The sequence below is a fragment of the Dipodomys spectabilis genome, unplaced genomic scaffold (assembly GCF_019054845.1).
Source record: "Dipodomys spectabilis isolate Male_0828 unplaced genomic scaffold, ASM1905484v1 ptg000436l, whole genome shotgun sequence".
NCBI lineage: Eukaryota > Metazoa > Chordata > Mammalia > Rodentia > Heteromyidae > Dipodomys > Dipodomys spectabilis.
The window spans coordinates 6,662,839-6,682,654 of record NW_024871113.1 but is presented as its reverse complement, the minus strand read 5'-3'; the positions used below and the strand labels follow the sequence as shown (position 1 = coordinate 6,682,654).

Here is a 19,816-nt window from a genome sequence, read left to right as displayed (position 1 = left end):
AAGCATCAACCACTTTGGAAAGCAGTATGGAGGTTCCTCAAAAGACTTCACATAGAACTCCCCTATGACCCAGCAATCCCACTTTTGGGCATTTACTCAAATATTTAAAACAAGACCACACTAAAGCTACCAGCACAACTATGTTTATTGCAGCATTATTTACCATAGCTAAGATATGGAATCAGCCCAGATGCCCCTCAGTAGACGAATGGATCAAGAAAATGTGGTATATAAAAAATGGAATTCTATGCCTCCATCAGAAAGAATGACATTGCCCCATTTGTTAGGAAATGGAAAAACTTGGAAAAAATTATATTAAGTGAAGTAAGCCAGGCCCAAAGAAACATAGGTCCCATGGTTTCCCTTATTTGCAATATCTAGTATATGTATGAGTCAAGCGGAAAAGGTCAGATAATGTGATGTTAGGAAAATGAGCCCTTAGATATGTATTTTAATGTTTTTTTTCTTTCATGCATTTGTTTCTAACGCATTTATAAGATTATCTCTTTGTAGCTTTGTATGTCCCTCCCCCACAGTTTAACCCCTGCTTTCACTATATTTGATGTCAGTATAACTTGTAGAGGAGATGGGGAAAAACAAGTCGTTTAAGGATACAGGTGGACCTGTTACAACAATGAGAAGTACAAGTTGTCATGTCGAAAACGAGCTTTACAATGTTGGTGCGGGTGGGGGGGGGGGGAGGCGGGGAGGATTGGGTGGGAAGGAATGTGAAGGGTAAACAAAGGAGGAGGCTGCAATGCTTGATAAGAAGTGTATGCATTAACCTGCCCATGTAATTGTAACCCCTCTGTACAGTGTGTTCACAAAAAATAAAAATTAAAAAAAAAAGTTTTACTGTTCTTTAAACAAAGAGGGTGGTACTCTTTGTAGATGGTAGGTTCATTTAACCATCATGGAATACAATACCATATAGATTATTAAATCAACATGATCAATGTATGCTTCAGGCTTACATCAACATGCAAGAAATAATCATGAGTTATTTAGCTATAAACCTTGAAAATAATATGATTGTTTTAAAATGGTACCAAATTCAGTGGCAAAAGTCTTCTTGAAATAAATAGGAGTGGACAATCATTTTTGTTTGTTTGTTTGTTTTTCAATGTCAGACATTGAACTCGGGGCCTCACACGTGTGCTAAACAAGCTACTATGTATCTGTGTGTCTGTAGTTCCCAACCTAACTTATATGTTTGTTTGTTTTTGTGTCCTGAGGCTTGAAATCAGGGCCTGGGTGCTGTCCTTGAACTCCTTTTGCTTAACGCTATAATTCTACCACTTTTTTCACAGCTCTACTTCTGGCTTTTGGGATGACTAACTGGAAATAAGAGTCTGATAGACTTTGCTTCCTGGGCTGGAATTGAATCATGATCCTCAGATCTCAGCCTGCTGAGTAACTAGACACAGGCGTGAGCCACCACTGCCGGGACCAATTAATAACCTTTTAAGAGTTTTACTCAAGATATTTCTGAATTTAAAAACCATTTAAGGGGGGAGGATCAGATGGGGAGAGATGTGGGGGAGTATGGGAAGGGATGGGAAGGAGAAACAAACAGAAGGCAACAATGCTTGATAAGAAATGTACTTGTTATCTTGCCCATGTAATTGTAACTCCTCTGTACAGTATTTTCACAATTAAAAAAAAGATTAAAAACCATTTAAAATATATTTTTGTGTGTGTATGTTACAGTTCTGGGGCTCAAACTCAGGGCTTGGGCACTATCCCTGAGCTTTTTTGCTCATGGCTAGCACTCTACCACTTGAGCTACAACTCCACTTCTGGCTTTTTGGGAGTTGGTTGGAGATAAGAATTTCATGGACTTTCCTGCCCACGCTGACTTCAAGCATCCTGAATAACTAGAATTATAGGTATGAGTGACTGACACCCAGCAAAAACATTTTTTATTTAAAAAAGTCACAAATCAGATAAGCATCTATGAACAGAAAATTATGTAAACTCAAGTAATAATATAAGTTATCATTTTAGATTTACAGAACATGATGTTCTTTTTTCTGGGGATGCTTCCTATATTTCACTTATGATAGCTATTTTGATAATGATCTCAAGAAACATTTAGACACAAGTATTCTTTCTTCCCAACCTGTTAATTGCAAATGATCTCATAATTGCCAGATCTGCTGGGGGTGCTTGTTTTCTCTTTTCTAATCTTCCTATAGCATTTGTTGCTATAGGTCATATCTGCTGTGATAGGAAACCCACCCCTCAATTTCCCTCTTCCCTTACATCTGGAATGCTCCTCCTTTTACTGACTGCTCTTTGTGTGTCTTTGTTAAAGCATCTTGCCTCATGACTCACACGTGAAATATTTCCTAGGATGCCTTAAGTATTTGATGATTTTGTTACTGCCTTCTTTGAAACCTCCAAGGGCTTCCTATGCTACAGAGCTGTCCCACGCTAATGATTATAGGGCAAATAATATAAATAAATAAGTGAAGAGATCTAGGTGTTAAAGAAAAAAGTTAGCAAGTAAGTAGCAAATTCTCAACCCAAAAAGGATATAGCTCATGTAGTCTTTTTTACTTAACTCTAACTTCAGTAGCTGTGAAAACAAGTGCTCTTTTTATCACTGCTCACGTTCAGCTGTTTACTGTGAGCTGGGCATGCAAGTGCTGCAGAAAAAACTAAAGTAAACAAGAACCTTTCCTGTCCTGGGACTCACATCAGCTCTGGAAGATGAGCATTTATAGAGTCATAGTAAAGGTGGTAAGACTCAGAACTATTCAATATTGCCAGTTCTTCAAACATAAACTGAGAAATACAGATTTTTTTTGCACAAGATTCAGGTTTTTTTCTTTTAATGTATTGACAAAATTTAAAACTGTGTTCACCCCTGTTTACAACATTGGCCTAAAAATAAAAAAATAAGGTTCTAACAGCTTAGTCTGCAATAGCAAGGCTCCCCCACCTCTGCCTCTTTTTCCTGCTTGATTTTGCATCCCTTTCTTTGTGTCTCATCCTCTATTCATGATTGACCATGCCTGGCCCCTTCATTCTAAAATTACCTCTTGTGTATTGTACTTCTTGCTAGAATGCATTTCCATGTCCCTGCCTTTTCACCCCGGTCAGTCAATACTCACTGACAGCCCAGACGTCAAATAGTCAGTAAAGTGATCCTAATCTCCCAATGTAAAGTGACTCTTATTTTTCCAGTTTGTCAGAGTTCTCTCTTGGTAGAGTTCATGCTGATGTGCTTTATGGACCTTGATCCCAAAGAAGCTATAGTTTCATCTTTGTTTCCTTAGGCTCCAGCACATCAGTATATGAATTTATGAGTCATTGCTCATAAACACTTATGAAATGAATACAGAAAATCTTGTCCGATGTTGTTTTACCTCCCAAGCACAGAACCAACTGAGAATCTCTGAAGAGAAGCTTTGTTTACCGTGTAGATAAGCTTGTGAAAATTACCATTTGATGAAAATGATAATTGCTGACATTTGAATGATTTATATTTGAACTGTTTACCTCCCACTTCCATTTCTCTACACACACACACACACACACACACACACACACACACACACACACCATGTTCTGAAATAAGTATGTCTGGTTTATGCAGTCCTAATCTATGACTCAATTTTTCCTTGTGTTTTAGACTTTTCTTCTTTTATTGATTTCAAAGCCTTCAGTTTATCTTAAATAGTAGCTATCCGGGTATGAAAAGGTACAGACTAGAAATGGGGAACACTTTAGAGAGTGGAAAGTCTATATCTAGAATGTTTAAGGATAGTATATGTACTGTTCCACTTTAATTTACCTCTGTGAGATTGAGGTCAATAGCCTCAATTTATAGATGAGGGAAAATAGGTTGAGCTGCATGCTGTAATTGACTTATGAATAATTTCTTAGAGAGAAAACTTATAAAGATACTTAGTTACATTTTGTCTTACATTTTGTCTTATTTCAACAAGTTTTTCTTCTTGAATATCAATACAACATAAAATTTTATTTTTTGTCATAGCTACTCAGGAGGCTGAGATCTGAGGATCACAGTTCAGGCCAGCCTAGGCAGGAAACTCCGTGAGACTCTTAACTCCAGTAAACTACAAAATAAGCCAGAACTAGAGCTATAGCTCAAGTGGTAGAGTGCTAGCCTTTAGCAAAAGAAGTTCAGGGACAGTGCCCATGCCCTGCATTCAAGCCTTGGGACTTGGAAAAACAACAACAACAACAAAAATCAGTTTTCCAACCACATCGGACTTATTTTTTTAACAAAATTTTTGCAGTATCCTATTTAGTATTCTAAAGTACAATTTAAAGAAGCTATCTTCCAATCTTCTAATTATATGTGTAGTTGCTCAAGAATTAAATGAAAGGCCCACATATGATAGAAAGTTAAAATAAAGGCTGGGGTTTAGCTATTTTCCAATTGTCTAGTTATATGTGTAGTTGCTCAAGAATTAAATGAAAGGCCCACATATGATAGAAAGTTAAAATAAAGGCTGGGGTTTAGCTCACAAGTGGAGTACTTGCTCAGCTCCTCACAAAGCCCTGAGTTTGATCCCCATTACTGAAAATAAAACGCTGACATAATATTAATTTCTATTATAATGTTGTAAATGTACATTAGTAATTAGAGTAAAAGAAGTTGGTAATATGTTTGCATCTTTTAAGCAGACTTATTGTGAGTGCGATAGCCGTAGGTATAGATGTATGTATACTTATTATTACTTATGTAAATAGTGTATCAAAAGTTTCTTTTTATGATTTATTTTTCTGGAGCATAGGGCAACTATAGCAATGTGCTAAACAAGGTATAAAATTTGGCTTACTTTGTTGGATTGTTGAATGTCTATTTCTGGAAAATTTAGCTCAAACTAAAATAGTATAAACATAACTATGTTTATACATGTGATAATGTCTAATTCTGAACATGGAAAATCAAGAGCAGAAATTTCACCTGCACTAAATGTCCAGTGGAATATTTGACAGACATGGGGGTTATGAGACAAATATTTGTGTCCAAAACTTTCCAATGTTAAGTGTTCTCAGACATTGCTCACTCCATTTCAATAGTTCCCTTATAGTGGTCAGTCCTTCACCTCACTGAAAATGTTTCTACATATTTTTGAAATATTATCTTGTGAGACAATACTGCTGCAACTTCCTCGGATCTAAATCTTCCCAAGCAAATTTAGCATGTTTAAAACAGACATTCATAGGTTGGGAAGGTGGCTCAGTGATAGAACGCTTGCCTTGCATGCATGAGGCCCTGGATTCGATTCCTCAGCACCACATAAGCAAAAAGAAAAAGGCCAGAAGTGGCGCTGTGGCTCAAGTGGTAGAGTGCTAGTATTGAGCTGAAGAGCTTAGGGACAGCGCCCAGGCCCAGAGTTCAGGTCCCCGACCAGACCCCCCACACACAAAAAAACTTATGGTCAAGACTCAATAGGTGGTGTAAAACCGAGAAAGGCAAAACTAACTCTTTTTTTCAAGAATTTAGTAGTCTAAGAAAGGTGGGTCACGTACACACACATACATATATGTGAAAGATGTCAGTGAGCTGAGAATCCACAGGAAGACTGCAGAATTAGTACTAAACAAAGTGGAGGTGGAGGATTTGTAAAGAGATGGCTCCAATATAGTTCTCCTCTCAGCTGTGAAAAGGAAGCCAAGACCATAGCTATGATAAATTACTTTCAGAAAACAATGGTCAGTGCTAAAAGCAATTAAGACTGTAGAAAGACTGTTACCTCCATATGGTAAAAGCATTGAACAACTCATGAATTGAATGTCAGATAGAGTTACTTCATACAAAATATTTTAGTTCTAAGATGGCTATTTAGTAAATTTGGCATTTTTTAATAACAAAACTGGAGAACATCAAAAATAAGACTCAGGATTTCTTCAATTATGATTTTCTTTCCATTGTTTCTTCTTCTGAATATTGAATTATCTCCATCCAGTAAAATGTTAGATTAATAGTTGCTATGGTCTGAGTGTTCACTGAATCTGAAGATATGGAATTTGATCTGCCAAAATAAGAGATCATGATTTGTTCTCTTTTCCCTGTATCTTCTTGTAGGTATGATTTTGTAGAAGTTGAAGAACCCAGCGATGGAACTGTGTTAGGGCGCTGGTGTGGTTCTGGCGCTGTACCAGGGAAACAAATTTCTAAAGGAAATCAAATCAGGATAAGATTTGTATCTGATGAGTATTTTCCTTCTGAACCAGGATTCTGCATCCACTACAACATTGTGGCTCCAGTAAGTATCACTTGGAGATTCTAGACTTCCAGTGAACCTACTGTTTGTCTACTTGATTTCTTCCTTTTAAAATAGGAATCAGAAAACCAAAGACCTTTCACTGATTTGAGTTTTTCCCACAACCTAAATGCCATCACTTTAGATCCTTAGAAATATTTAATGTCTAGTCAAAATAATTAATGAAATATGTGCTTTTACATTTGTAGAATATACCAAAGCCTTTCTTTAGCCATTCATAGCTGTTTGGTTTTTCAGCTTTGTTGGGAAATCACAAAGAAATTTTTTGTTAATGTATGTATAACTCTTTTATTATCTAGTAAACACCATAAAAATTGGACTTTTAGGACTAGAGGTATGGCTGAAGTGGTAAAGCAACTAACTGCCTAGCAAGTGATTAGGCTGTGAGTTCAAACCCCAATACCATCAAAAGGAAAATAAAACATTAAAAAATGGACTTTGTTGGGGCTGGGAAGGTAGCTCAGTGGTAGAGTGCTTGCCTTACATGCATGAGGCCCTGTGTTCAATTCCTCAGCACCACATAAGCAAAAAGAAAAAAGCCGGAAGTGGCGCTGTGGCTCAGGTGGTAGAGCGCTAGCCTTGAGCTGAAGAGCTGAGGGACAGCGCCCAGGCCCAGAGTTCAGGCCCCATGACCATCAACAACAAAAAAAAGGATTACTTTTTAATCTTACTAACTCTTGTTATTCAGAACCTGCTATCCTTATTTTCTAATTCCTTTTGGAATTAATACATTGCAGAGCTAGAATCTAGTGCTATTTGAGATTAATACCATTTTGACTGAATTTGTTGACTGAATTTGTATTTGTTGTGACTTAAATATTCATGTTTTATTCATTTTACCTTTTTCCATTAAAGTGGGATCATTTCTACTCATATTTCTCCAAAAACTAACTTTAGATATACTGTTTATAAATATATACCTAACAACTTTTCTTTTCCTAAAGAAAGGCAAACTTATCAGAGTTCTTTTAGATCAATATATCAAATGTATTTTAAAAGTTAGTTACCTCTGTTCTCCTATTTAAGATTTATACTGCTTTAATAATATTCATGACCCTGATACTCAAGAATTTTTCACTCTTACTAGAGTTTAAGGAATATTTCAATTTTGTCTAATTATAATTATACTTTGCAACATAATTATTTTCTTTTTGTATTTTATGTATTATTTCAAACATCCCTATCTGCTACTAGATCTCAAAAATGCTGAAAAATATGTTGCTGTTTTTTATTACATTCTGTTCATAATCTAGCAGTTCTTATGTTGGTGTTTTATAGTATGACTTTGAAATTTAACCAATAGTATCACAGTTAAAAAGGATTTAACAGCTGGTATATTTAACAAATTTAACAGAAGCAAGTAGAACACAATATGATGAAGGATACTTTTTTTGACAGCGTAAGTTCTTATTGAGCAGAAAAGCAATTACACAAGCAATAATGCAAAGAAAATATAAAAATTATGGAGCCAACATTTAATGTCGTAATTTTAAGTATAAATGTAGCTCAAAAACAATAAAATGCTATCTAAATTTGAAAATGATAATTTTTTCAGTTAATTGTATACTTTTAGTTAATTGTAATACTTTATTGCACAAATTGATGGTATCTCTAAAATAGAAATTTGTTTGTGACTCTTAATCAAATTCTTACATAGTTTATTTTACATGTCTATATTTCTATCCCGTTCTGAAATACATTTTGAGATCAGAGATTCTAACATTTTCTTTACTTTTGAAAATGTCTTAATTTAATAATTTGCATTTGAGATTTTAGGATTTAATAGAATTTAACAATTTGAACTAGAAATGAAAGTTATTTCAGGTACAGAAGTCCATACATTTAAAAAATATTGTTGATATGCACTATTTTAGTACTGTGATTTTTTTGTTTGATTAAAGCCACTAAGAATTATTCTTTGACTCCTGCCTTATAGAATTTATTATTTTGCCATTCACCAGTGGCTCCTTCCTGTAATCCTAGCTACTCAGTAGGCTAAGATCTGAGGATCACAATTTGAACTCAGCCTGGGCAGGAAAGTCCTTGAGATCCTTTTCTGCAATTAACCACCAAAAAGGTGGAAATGGATCTGTTGTTCAAGTGTCTCAGGAACAGCACCCAAGTCCTGAGTTTAAGCCCCAGGACTGGGACAAATTTTTTTTTTAATGTATGTGTGTGAATACACACATATGTATATTAGTAGGTACTTACACATTCCCATCCTAGGATAAAAGTAAATAGTAAATGAAAAAAGAGGTCTGGGAAGGTGAGTCAGTGGTAGAGGGCTTGCCTCTCATGGATGAGGCCCTGGGTTCGATTCCTCAGCACTTTATAAACAGAAAAAGCCAGAAGTGGCCCTCTGGCTCAAGTGGTAGAGCACTAACCTTGAGCTGAAGAACTCAGGGATAGTGCCCAGGCCCAGAGTTCAAGCCCCAACAACAAAAGAAAGAAAGGAAGGAAGGAGGAAAAGAAGGAAGGAAGGAAGGAAGGAAGAAAGGAAGGAAGGAAGAAAAGGAAGGAAGGAAGGAAGGGAAAAAGAAAGAAAAGAAAGGGTGTGACTCTTCTCTTCACATTATGCTAATCTAATGTTTCTGCTACAAAAGAAAACTCAAAAGCTGATCTGGATGTATGCCAACAGTAAGGGTTATCTTTTTATGATTTTTATGACTATATTATCTGAAGTATGTGGATTAAATTAAATATCTCAAGACAGGAGCACAGAATGTTTATAGCACCCAGTTCAAGGAGCCTATTATGATCTGTCAATACTTAAATGTTGAAATGATTACATACCTGTCACCCTAGCTGAACTAACAGAGGGTTTGCTGACAAATGCACTGCATATCTCTGTCTACCAGATTCATCAACTTTATATGAATCTGACAGACATGTATAGATATACTGATAGACATTTATGGATTATAGATATTACCATTCATTCCATTGCCAAAGAAAACCCCTGTCACCTGAGACCATGCAGGACAACTGAGAAGCCTTGGATCAAGTGTGAACCATCATTCAATTCAGTACCTTTGTAAATAGTTACTAGGACATTTTGATTAATCATAAATATAGCCTTTGATGGACTGACATTAAGTCTCACAGTGTTTTTGAGTCCTTCTTTCTAAAGTGACCTACCTGGACTATACGTACATGAATGATGGCTTGCAGGGGCATTGCAACTAATCTGACCATATTGAGAGAATAGTTGATCTTGGGCTGGAGAAAATAATAGAGTTTGAAGGTAGGGAAGGTCTTACATTGTCAAATAAGTATACATTTGATGATTTTTAATAAATACTACCCCCTGAAGAAGTTAATTTGTATGTGTGTGTTGTATAATTTTTCCATTGTCACAAATTGGCTCTTCTTTAAATTTGCTTTGACAGTTTGCCTGCTATTTCCTCCTGTCTCTTGTATTCTAATTCACCTTTCTCCTCACTTGTAGACACATTCATTCTACTCTTAATAATTGCCTGCAAAGGGGAAGGCTTGATGAGTGAGAAATGGATAGGTGATTATACTGTTAAGCTTTGCAGAATGTTTTGAGTTATCCTTGTATAGCTAAGTGACATCTCCCCATGCCCCATGCACCTCTGCACACTAGCTAGGCAGCAATGAATCAGTCTTATCTTTGCATCACATAAATGAAAGCCTGAAGGAAGAAGGTTTCCCTCTTAGAGAATAGGCTTAATGGTTCTTATGGCATTTGCTCAGGGGCAAGTGCCCCTGCAATCCCCTGTATCATCTCTGATATTTTGTTTTTTCCTCTTTCTCGGCTGAGTACTTCATATTAGCAAATACTGTGCCCCAGAGGTTGTGGTTTGAAATACTGCAAACCCACTGCTACAATATGCCCCTTGATGCTGCTACCACAATGGCTCCTTCACTTTGAAATGACAAAATATGATTCAAAAGTCCTTTGTAGACTGTGAACTTTCCGAAATGAGTATGATATGAGTGCCTGACTCAATACCAGACCCATTGCAGCTTCGGTTTAGGATTTCATAGATATTCAGCCATTTCCCTTAGAGTTGCTGAACAGCAACTGCTCCTCATATGAGATAAGTCGCTTGTGCTACTTCTGCATCATTAAGATCATACATAACTAGAAGCATAGAATTACATCACATATTCTCCTGCTCATGACTCAGTGTGCTATCTCACTGAGGACTGAATCTGTCCCTACTGTAGGAACATGGCAAGGGATTCTTTGTTTACAGTGAGGAGGGATGGGTAATGACACATCCACCAGAATTGAAGAACATAACACATATTTATCATTTTCTTGTTATTAATATGTATAATGTTTTACTTATCTTCAATAATCAACTTAAACATGTTTTTTGAATTGTTTATGGGGCTTATACTCAGTTCCTGGGTGGTGACCCAGAACTCTTTTGCTCAAGGCCACCCAACACTGTACCACTTTGAGCCACACCTTCACTTCCAGTTTTTCCATGATTGGAGATAAGAGTTTCACAATCTTCCCTTACCAGGCTGGCTTTCTGCTGAGATCCTCAAATCTCAGCCTCCTGAGTACCTAAAAATATAGGCATGAGTTACCTGGGGCCCCACAGCTAAACAACATTTTACACCTATTTATAAATGGAAAACTTAAGTCAAAGCACATTTTATTTCCAGGGAAAATTACAGAAAAATTGTTTTTAAATTCCTTATACTTTGTAAGTAAAGAGATACCTCTTTGTGAGCATGAATGGATGTCTGATTCTATTCCACCTTTAGTGCCCTCAGGATTGGATTACCCTGTGTCTTAAATGAACAGTTGTAAATATAGGATAATATTCTCACTAGTAGCTTTTGACACATAGATTGTTATTAAAAACTATGCCCACCCTTGTAAGATGACTGTCCATTAGTTAATAAATAATAGGCCATCCCGCTAAATAATGAATGATACCTTATTTTTTAATGAAGTGTTGCTGATTGAATTTTTCAACACCTCTGTCTTATAAATACATCTCTTTGATTGGAAGTGTTGCAATCTTACTATAATTTTTGATTCCCAAATAACTTAGACTGAGATGTAAATAAAATTTATCTCTCCATTTTAGTTTTAAAAATGCCAACATGAAATCCTAGCCTGTAGCTGTGGCAGTTGTAGCTTTTAAAAAATATCTGTAATACTAGTTGAACCACATCCATTTAAATCTTTGACATTTCAATGCTAATTCACACAATTATTTTTGGATATATTATTTCCCAGTTATGCTCCAGTAATAATGAAAAATAAATCTGTGCAAATGATAAGGATAAATGATATTCATTCTACTTTTATGATTGTGCATATGGAATTAAAAATGTCTTAACTTTTTTCTTTCGTGCCAAAAGAAAGGGAAAAAATAGAACTTGTAGATTATCAGAGAGAGATTGTTTGAGAAGAAATGAAGCAAAACTGAAATAAAACAGTGCTAGCTCATTTCTGTTTGGAGGCCACACACAGAGAGAACCAAGAGCATACTTCAGACCTTTTAGATAGAAGAGAAAATTTCTTGTTTAATTTTGGAGTCATTTATATTAGATTATATATGTTTTACTCTGTGTAGTGTAGTATAAGCACCATTATTTAAAATGTTAAAAGACCTGCAAAGATTAAAACATAAGGATCTTTTACTCCAGGATCAAAAGACTTTATAAAAAGTTTTATTTCTCAGCCTGAAATATCAAAACCTTGTATATATTTTTGTGAAAAAACTTCAAATAAACCATATGTGTCTTTTATTTTTTATTTATTTTTTGTCGGTTGTGGGGCTTGAACTCTGGGCCTGGGTGCTGTCCCTCAGCTCTTCAACTTAAGGCTAGTACCCTGCCACTTGAGCCATAGTGCCACTTTCAACTTTTTCTGCGTATGTGCTGCTGAGGAATCAAACCCAGAGCCTCATGCATGCAAGGCAAGCACTTTACCACTGAGCCACCTCCTGGCCCCATGTGTCTTTTAAATAAAATACAAAATTCGAACTCTATTTTATTAATCTAAACCTTATCTTAGTATCATTAATTCTAGTCTTATTTCAGTAATTTTTCTTCATTATTTCTTATTTATTTTTTCTTAGTTCTTAGAGAACTAAGTAATATAATATTATGCTTGATGTGTTACTTTAGATACTTTTGAAATGTAGGGATTTTCTATATTTTTTTCAAATCTGGTGAGCATTATCTTGAAAAACACACATTAATTTCTTAAATGATTTGATTAAATATGATGTTTTAAAGTTTTTGAGATAAATAGTAAGATAGTATTTATAATAACTTATTTACTCTTCTGTCCATGTAGTGAAAGTATAGGCTTACATTAAAAGAATTGGGTATCATCCATTGTAGTACTTATTATCAGGGTTTAACTACTACCTGAAAAGGTGGTTAGCTGAGGTCTGAGGAGTCAGCAGAATACTTTTACTGTACCATCCAGTGAGACAGTAGCTTTATCTTCCTACTAAATTTGTCTTATTGCTTTTTAGGAGATGCATAATCAGTTAAACTTGTTTAAATAGTGGAGTTCTTATTTGTGTGCTTAAGAATTCATGGAGAGGGTCTGGGAAGATGGCTCAGTGGTAGAGCACTTGCCTTGAACGCATAAGGCCCTGGGTTCGATTCCTGAGCACCACATGAACAGCAAAAGCCGGAAGTGGCTCTGTGGCACAAGTGGTAGAGTGCTAGCCTTGACGAAGAGCTCAGGAACAAGTGCGTAGGCCCAGAGTTCAAGAAAAAAAAAAAGATTTTATGGACAGATGAACTAATAGTATAGATTGTTATTGTAGAGTTTTCTGTGATATCAGGACACTATTGGGTTGTTAGCCCCATTGTCACCCTAACTATGTGTTTTCCCTCATGATGACTTTGTAAATGACTTGTCTAGAGTTAAGTCAGTGGGCTGGCCCTTGTACATGTTTTTTCTAGAGAGGGTGAGAAGGACACTTGGTGCCTGAGGTGCCATTGAGGAATGCATGACTGATTGCCAAAGTAGTTATTAATTATGCAGGATGCAGAGAACAAAGCAGCCCAGTGAACACTGAAGTTGGAAAGAGGAGAGGGAGGGGGTTTCTTATCCCTCTGGCATATGCCAAATTATTGCACTGTGAAAGTCTTATAAAGAAAAATCTTAACAAAAAGCCAAATTTGCTTTTATGTTCAAGTTCAGAAAAATTCCATCCAAATCTCCAAGAAAGCTTCAAATTCAGTGTTGACTTTCTTATTTTAGAAAAAAATAAGCATGCATAGAATAAAATTGCATAGGGAAGTATCACTGAGAAAAAATTCTGTGGAAGTATATGCTTGAATTTTTTAAAGTATATCTTATGAACCTTCTTAATAATTCCACTGCATTTCTATGTTATGTAAAAGTGTTGCTCTCAAAACAAATTTTGATTTCCATAGAAAATTAAGAGAAAGTCTTTACCTTAGAACTTTTTTGTATTATTAAGAGAATTAAATGGGTATTTCCAGTGCTGTACCTACTGTGGTCTAATGCATGATTGAATGATTTGATTTTTATTCATATATATATTGTGCTTGTGTATTTCTGCAAGGAGTTAAAAGATAATGTTTTATAGCACCAAAGCAATTATGCAACTGCTTTAGAGAATAGATAGTTGGCTGAAAGCCATTTTCAACCCAGTTTGTTCCCCATGGGCATGATGCTGTCTTTCATATAAAGATTGTTCTATCTATGTTGTATTTCTATTGATCCTTTTGTTTCAGTTAATTCTTATTACATAAGAAAGCATTTCACAGTTGGTATGATTTGTGTTTAGAAATTTTTCAAAATTTGTAAATGAGCACACCCTTAAGAGTGTGAAAGTCAGAAAGACTGTTTAAATTACTTATAAGTGCATTATAAATGAAAAGTTAGACCAATTGAAAGCTTGAGATTTGATTATTAATATTTTATGTATAAGGTCACAAAGATTTTAATAGCTTGGAGTTAATATAGCAACCTAAAACCAAATGGAGAGAGTTGTTCTCTAAAAGTTAGTTTAATGAAAATTAAATTGTAGGTTAATCAATTTTTCTTCAATACCCCAATACATGCTCTTATTGATCCTTTTAATATGCATTTTGTGCGTGATTTCTGATTAAGTACTTTTGTTCAGAAAAGTCAGATATGTATATGACATCACACTGTGTCTCCAGTGACTTAACTTGGTTTAGAGATAAAATATGTATCAATGTAAGCACTTGCTCACTAATGGGAGTAAGTCTCAGACAAGTGGTTTGGAAAGAACAAGTGTGATTGTTGAGAAGAGAGGAATGTCTTGTCTTTAAAGAAAATCTAAACAAATAAACAAAAAAATCCTGAGTTATCCCATATAAATTTCTATAAGGTATCTGAAAAAATCAAAACATATTAACTGTCACATGTTCTGAGATAGTGTTTCTTTTATTCTTGGGTAGTACCCACTCATTCGCCTTTCCATTAGACAAGTTTACAGATTTAAGCACAATTTTTCATACTACATGAGGAAAGCAGAGAATTTCTCCAAAAAATAAATTGAGCATGATATAGTTTTACCGAGATCTTAGAGAAGTGTTTCATATTTTAACAAATGTGAATATTTTGTTGAACAGATTGATAAGTGCATACATTTTTAATGGCTAACAAATCATGTTTACTGCCTCAACTCTTATTTTTCAGGCTTAAAGAGTGGAGCTATTATTTTGTAGAATCAGATAGTTGTATTTTACTTTGTCACACATGGATGTATAATCCAGTTTTCTAAGCTATATATTGAAGACTATCAATTTGTCAGCTCTCAATATCAGTTACCTGGGAGCTGTGATGGATTATGCTCTACTTCTTTTCTAATCAACAGTAAACTTGTCTAGTGATTCACAGATGGCATAGTTCCAGCATGCAACCCAGCCTTTTTAGAACAGATATCTTTTTTTCATTCCAAAAGAGCAGTTCATCCCATCTTTTCCCTGAATAACTCTTTCTGCTCCTTGCAGGCAAGTACTTCTACTTCTTTGAGCTGATTCTTTCAAGAATTACCTGTACAGCTCCCTGCAACATGCTTTTCATTCTGCTTCTTGATTCTTTAGTGTTAAGAAACAAAGGAGGAGGTAACAATGTCCAAAAAGAATTGTACTTATTTCCTGATTTATGTAACTGTAACCTTCTGGAGATCACATTTGCCATAAAAATATAAAAAAAAGAATTTTTTAATGGAAAAAAGTCTATTGACTTTAAACACTAGAAGATGAAGTTTTTACTTTTTTTATTGTGAAAATACTGTACAGAGGGGTTACAATTACATGGGCAACATAATGAGTACATTTCTTATCATGCATTGTAGCCTCCTCCTTTGTTTCCCCTTCCCATCCCATCCTCCCCTCCCCCCACCCAATCCTCCTCCCCACCCTCCACCAAAGTTGTAAAGTTCGTTTTTCGACATAACGACTTGTACATCCCATTGTTGCAATGGGTCCACCTGTATCCCTAGTTAAACGATTTGTTTTTTCCCTTCCCCTCCACAAATTATAACAACATCAAATACAGTGAAATCAGGGGTTATACCGTGGGGGAGGGACATGCAAAGCAACAAAGAAATCATCTTATAAATGTGTTAGAAACAATTGCATGAAAGAAAAAAAACTTTTGAATACATATCTTAGAGTTCATTTCCTTAACATCACATTATCTGACCTTTTCCACTTGACTCATACATATACTAGATATTGCAAATAAGGGAAACCATGGGATCTTTGTTTCTTTGGGCCTGGATTACTTAATATAATTTTTTCCAAGTCTTTCCATTTCCTAACAAATGGGGCAATGTCATTCTTTCTGATGGAGGCATAGAATACCATTGTGTATATATACCACATTTTCTTGATCCATTCATCTACTGAGGGGCATCTGGGTTGGTTCCATATCTTAGCTATGGTAAATAATGCTGCAATAAACATAGTCCTGCTGGTAACTTTAGTGTGGTCTTGTTTGTGAACATTTGGGTAAATGCCCAAAAGTGGGATTACTGGGTCATAGGGGTGCTCTATGTGGAGTCTTTTGAGGAACCTCCATACTACTTTCCAAAGAGATTGAACAAGTTTACACTCCAACCAACAATGTAGTAGGGTTCCCTTTTGGGCACATCACCTCCAGTATCTGTTATTATTAGAGTTCTTGATTATAGACATTCTACAGACATGAGGACCAATAGAATCGAACCAAAGACCCAGAAATGAAACCACAGACCTATAGGCACCTAATCTTCAATAAGGGAGTTAAAAAAATAAAATGGAAGAAGGACAGCCTCTTCAGTAAATGGTGTTGGCAAAATTGGTTAAACACCTATAGAAAACTAAAGCTAGATTCTTATATATCACCCTGCACCAGAATCAACTCCAAATGGATCAAAGACCTGGAAGTAAAAGCAGACACCCAGAAAACATTAAGGAAGGAATAGGAGAAACTCTAGGTCTCCTTGGCAAAGGCTGAAATTTTCTTAATAGAGACCCAGAAACACAACAAATCAAAGACAAGTTGGACAAATGGGATTGCATGAAACTGTAGAACTTCTGCATGGCAAAGGACATAGAAAGCAAGATAAATAAAAAGGCCCATGGATTGGGAGAAGATCTTCACTAGCCATAAAACAGACAAGGGTCTCATATCTAAAATATACTTAGAACTCAAAAAATTAAATCCCCCAACAACAAATCCTCAAAGAAAAAACTGCCCAATAAATAAGTGGGTTAGTGACTTAAAGAGAAACTTCTCTGAAAAGGAAATAAGAATGGCCAATAGACAAGTGAAGAAATGCTTGTCAATTCTTTAGCCATAAAAGAAATGCAAATCAAAATAACATTGAGATTCCACCTCACCCCAGTTAGAATGGGCCTTTGTTAAATTCTTGTTTTGACCTACTGGATCTTTGTTGTCCTTTTAATTTGCTTCATTGTTGGGGGAGGAGGAAGGAGGATTAAGCCTCCTTGAATTTACAAAAAGAATCAAACATTAGGGATAAAATTTTTTGAGACACTGAATGGATGTAAACATCTAAAATTCAAATTGGCCACTTAGAAATGTAACTGGCATTTTCTGTGTGGAAATAGAACCACTATGATCTTTTCTGGTTGTTCATTGGCTCCACCAATTATTTTTAAAACACAGAAACAAAAACAACAAATAAATGGAAACAAAAATAAATAAATAAATAATAAAAATGTAGATTTTCTAACACATTTTCTAGGAACCTAAATATTGGTTGCCTTGTTGTGAAGTGGGAACTGAATGAATTAAGAGTAATGTCTTAAATATTAAGTATTAAATATAATATTTCAACTCTAGTTTTATTCCCGCTAGCAAGAATCATATCACCACTCTCAACTCTGATGCATTTACCAGCCCACAAATTTTCAGTTTTCTGTTCAGGAAACTAAAGTAATCTAAACTAGGAATAAGTCAGTCTTTTGCCAAGAGGGGAAGTTGACTTGGGGTGTCTGACAGATTCATTGGCAGATTTACAATGAATCTTATGTTTTTAACTTCTACTACATTCTCATTTGGGCCTATATATAGAAATGCCACTGAATCCTGAGCTTTTGGGGGTGTTCTGTCATGTATTAGATATCGTTTCTTGCTTTCGTCTCTTTCCATGCTTTGTTAAGTCCACCAGCCCAGTGACCACATCCACCTGTTTTGCTGTGTCCAAAATCCTATTGCCATTAGTTCCTTACCAATCTTCTTCCTTAAGAGATTGTGAATTACAAAATTACCTTGAGATAAATAATTCCAGGAGATAACAACATATTTTTATTCCTTTGGTCTTTATTTATATAATTTATATGTAAATATCCTTATTAAAGATTACTTTTTTACTTGTTTAACAAAATATTTAGAAACTCTGCACAGATACATTGAAAATTCCTTATTGTAGTTGTCCTCGTTCTATAACTAGAAGAACATCTCTCTATTAACTTTTTATGCCAGTGAAATTAATCAGAGGAGAACATCTTATAGGAAAGACGATTTGGGAATCACTCTAAGATACTTTGAACTCTTAATATTATTGTATGTCTAGTTCTACACACTAGTGATACCAAACAAAGGTTTGCTGCCTGATGCATATTGAAATTAATACTCTGGCACTAAATCTTTTCTAAAAGAAAGGTTTTACTTGAAGGTCTACTCTCAAGAAGATAGTAGGCATTTTACTGCTATTTTTTATTTGATGTTGGTATTAGGAGCTTTTTGAGGCAGTCTTGTTATATAGCCTAGACAGGTCTGTAACTCTCATTCCCCCTTTTTCCTTTTGAGGGCTTAGATTATAGATGTGGGTCACTGTGCCTAGTGAGATAATGGTTTAGGTCACATTGGTCTTACACAATGGATTATTAGTGAAGGAATTTATAAGAAGAATTTATAAGAAGAGTAGTGATAGTATGGGTTTAGGTTCTCATGTGCAGGCTTAGATGGCCATTTTCACTTTTCACAGGTCCTGGGGGATGAGTTATAGAACTGGAGAATTGTGAGGTTGTATTACCTAAAGGTCCTTGTAGCAGCTATTTCTATCTATGCATATCCAAAGGATGGATGGTTTTTAGCTGGTCTCTGGTAGTGTGTATAGTATTTTCCAGCAAAATAACCCTAACAAGCTTTATAACTTCGTTAATTGATTCCTGCTTTCTCGTCAAATGCACTAAAACAATAACTATAATTGGTTGCTCATGGATGGTAGGTAAAATGATCCATACATTTGGAAAAGACCGTACTAACCTGTATTTAACAAATATTTGTCCAGTCAAGTAATATTACTGTACTGATTCCTTTAAAATGAATCTGATTTTATTTATCACTCAAATTTTAAATCTTTTGATAGTTCTGGAACCAATCTAAATGGTACAATTGGTGCTACGTATTTCAGAAGAGGTTGATTTTTAAAACCAAGTGTATTGTAAGCTCTTGGAAAAGAAGTACTTTTAAATGAAGGTGGTCCTCCATATTCCATGGCTTGACAGATAATTTGTTTTCAACTTGTCTAGTGGTGCCAAAGCCATCCACATTCCTTTCCTTGTCTTAAAGCACAATATTGAACACAATGCTCTTCTGATACTTGTGGTGGCCACAGGGACAACCAGGGAGTCAGAGAAGAAACAACTGAGGACTCACCGTGTCCCATGTGTATAAGCTGAGATATTCAGAAAGTTCAGAGCCTTAAAAACATTTTCTTCATCTGAAGTATTTCCAGATGTCTTTGAGTTTATAACCTTACTTTGAGTCAATAGTGTCAGTGGTAGAGTTAGGCAGAAGAGAAGATAGAACTAACACTAAATCTGGTGGTGAGTGTTTTTATGCTGTTGAGATTAAGCCTTGAAGAAGGTCACATATTTAGAGCATTCAGTAAGTATTAGGCTGTCCCTATTTCCACTTAAAATCAAGCTGTTTTTGGATAGATTTAGGAAACTTGAAGGAAATCACTAAGGAAGGAAAGATAGTTTAAAAGTTTTCACTATTTTTGTTTTCCTACTAAAGCCTCCACTGTATTTCTGTTGATTATGAAAAATTTGTGGATTTGGCAAACTTT

The 19,816-nt window shown here is 35.4% G+C and overlaps 1 protein-coding gene across 1 annotated transcript in view; it reads left to right on the top strand.

Moving 5' to 3' along the window:
- Pdgfc (platelet derived growth factor C) overlaps positions 1-19,816 on the top strand; it is a 197,413-nt gene that overhangs the window by 143,133 nt on the left and 34,464 nt on the right. Inside the window, exon 3 of the mRNA XM_042668451.1 lies at positions 6,071-6,251. Coding sequence (XP_042524385.1) covers positions 6,071-6,251 — 181 coding nt within the window. The remainder of the gene's footprint in view (positions 1-6,070; positions 6,252-19,816) is intronic.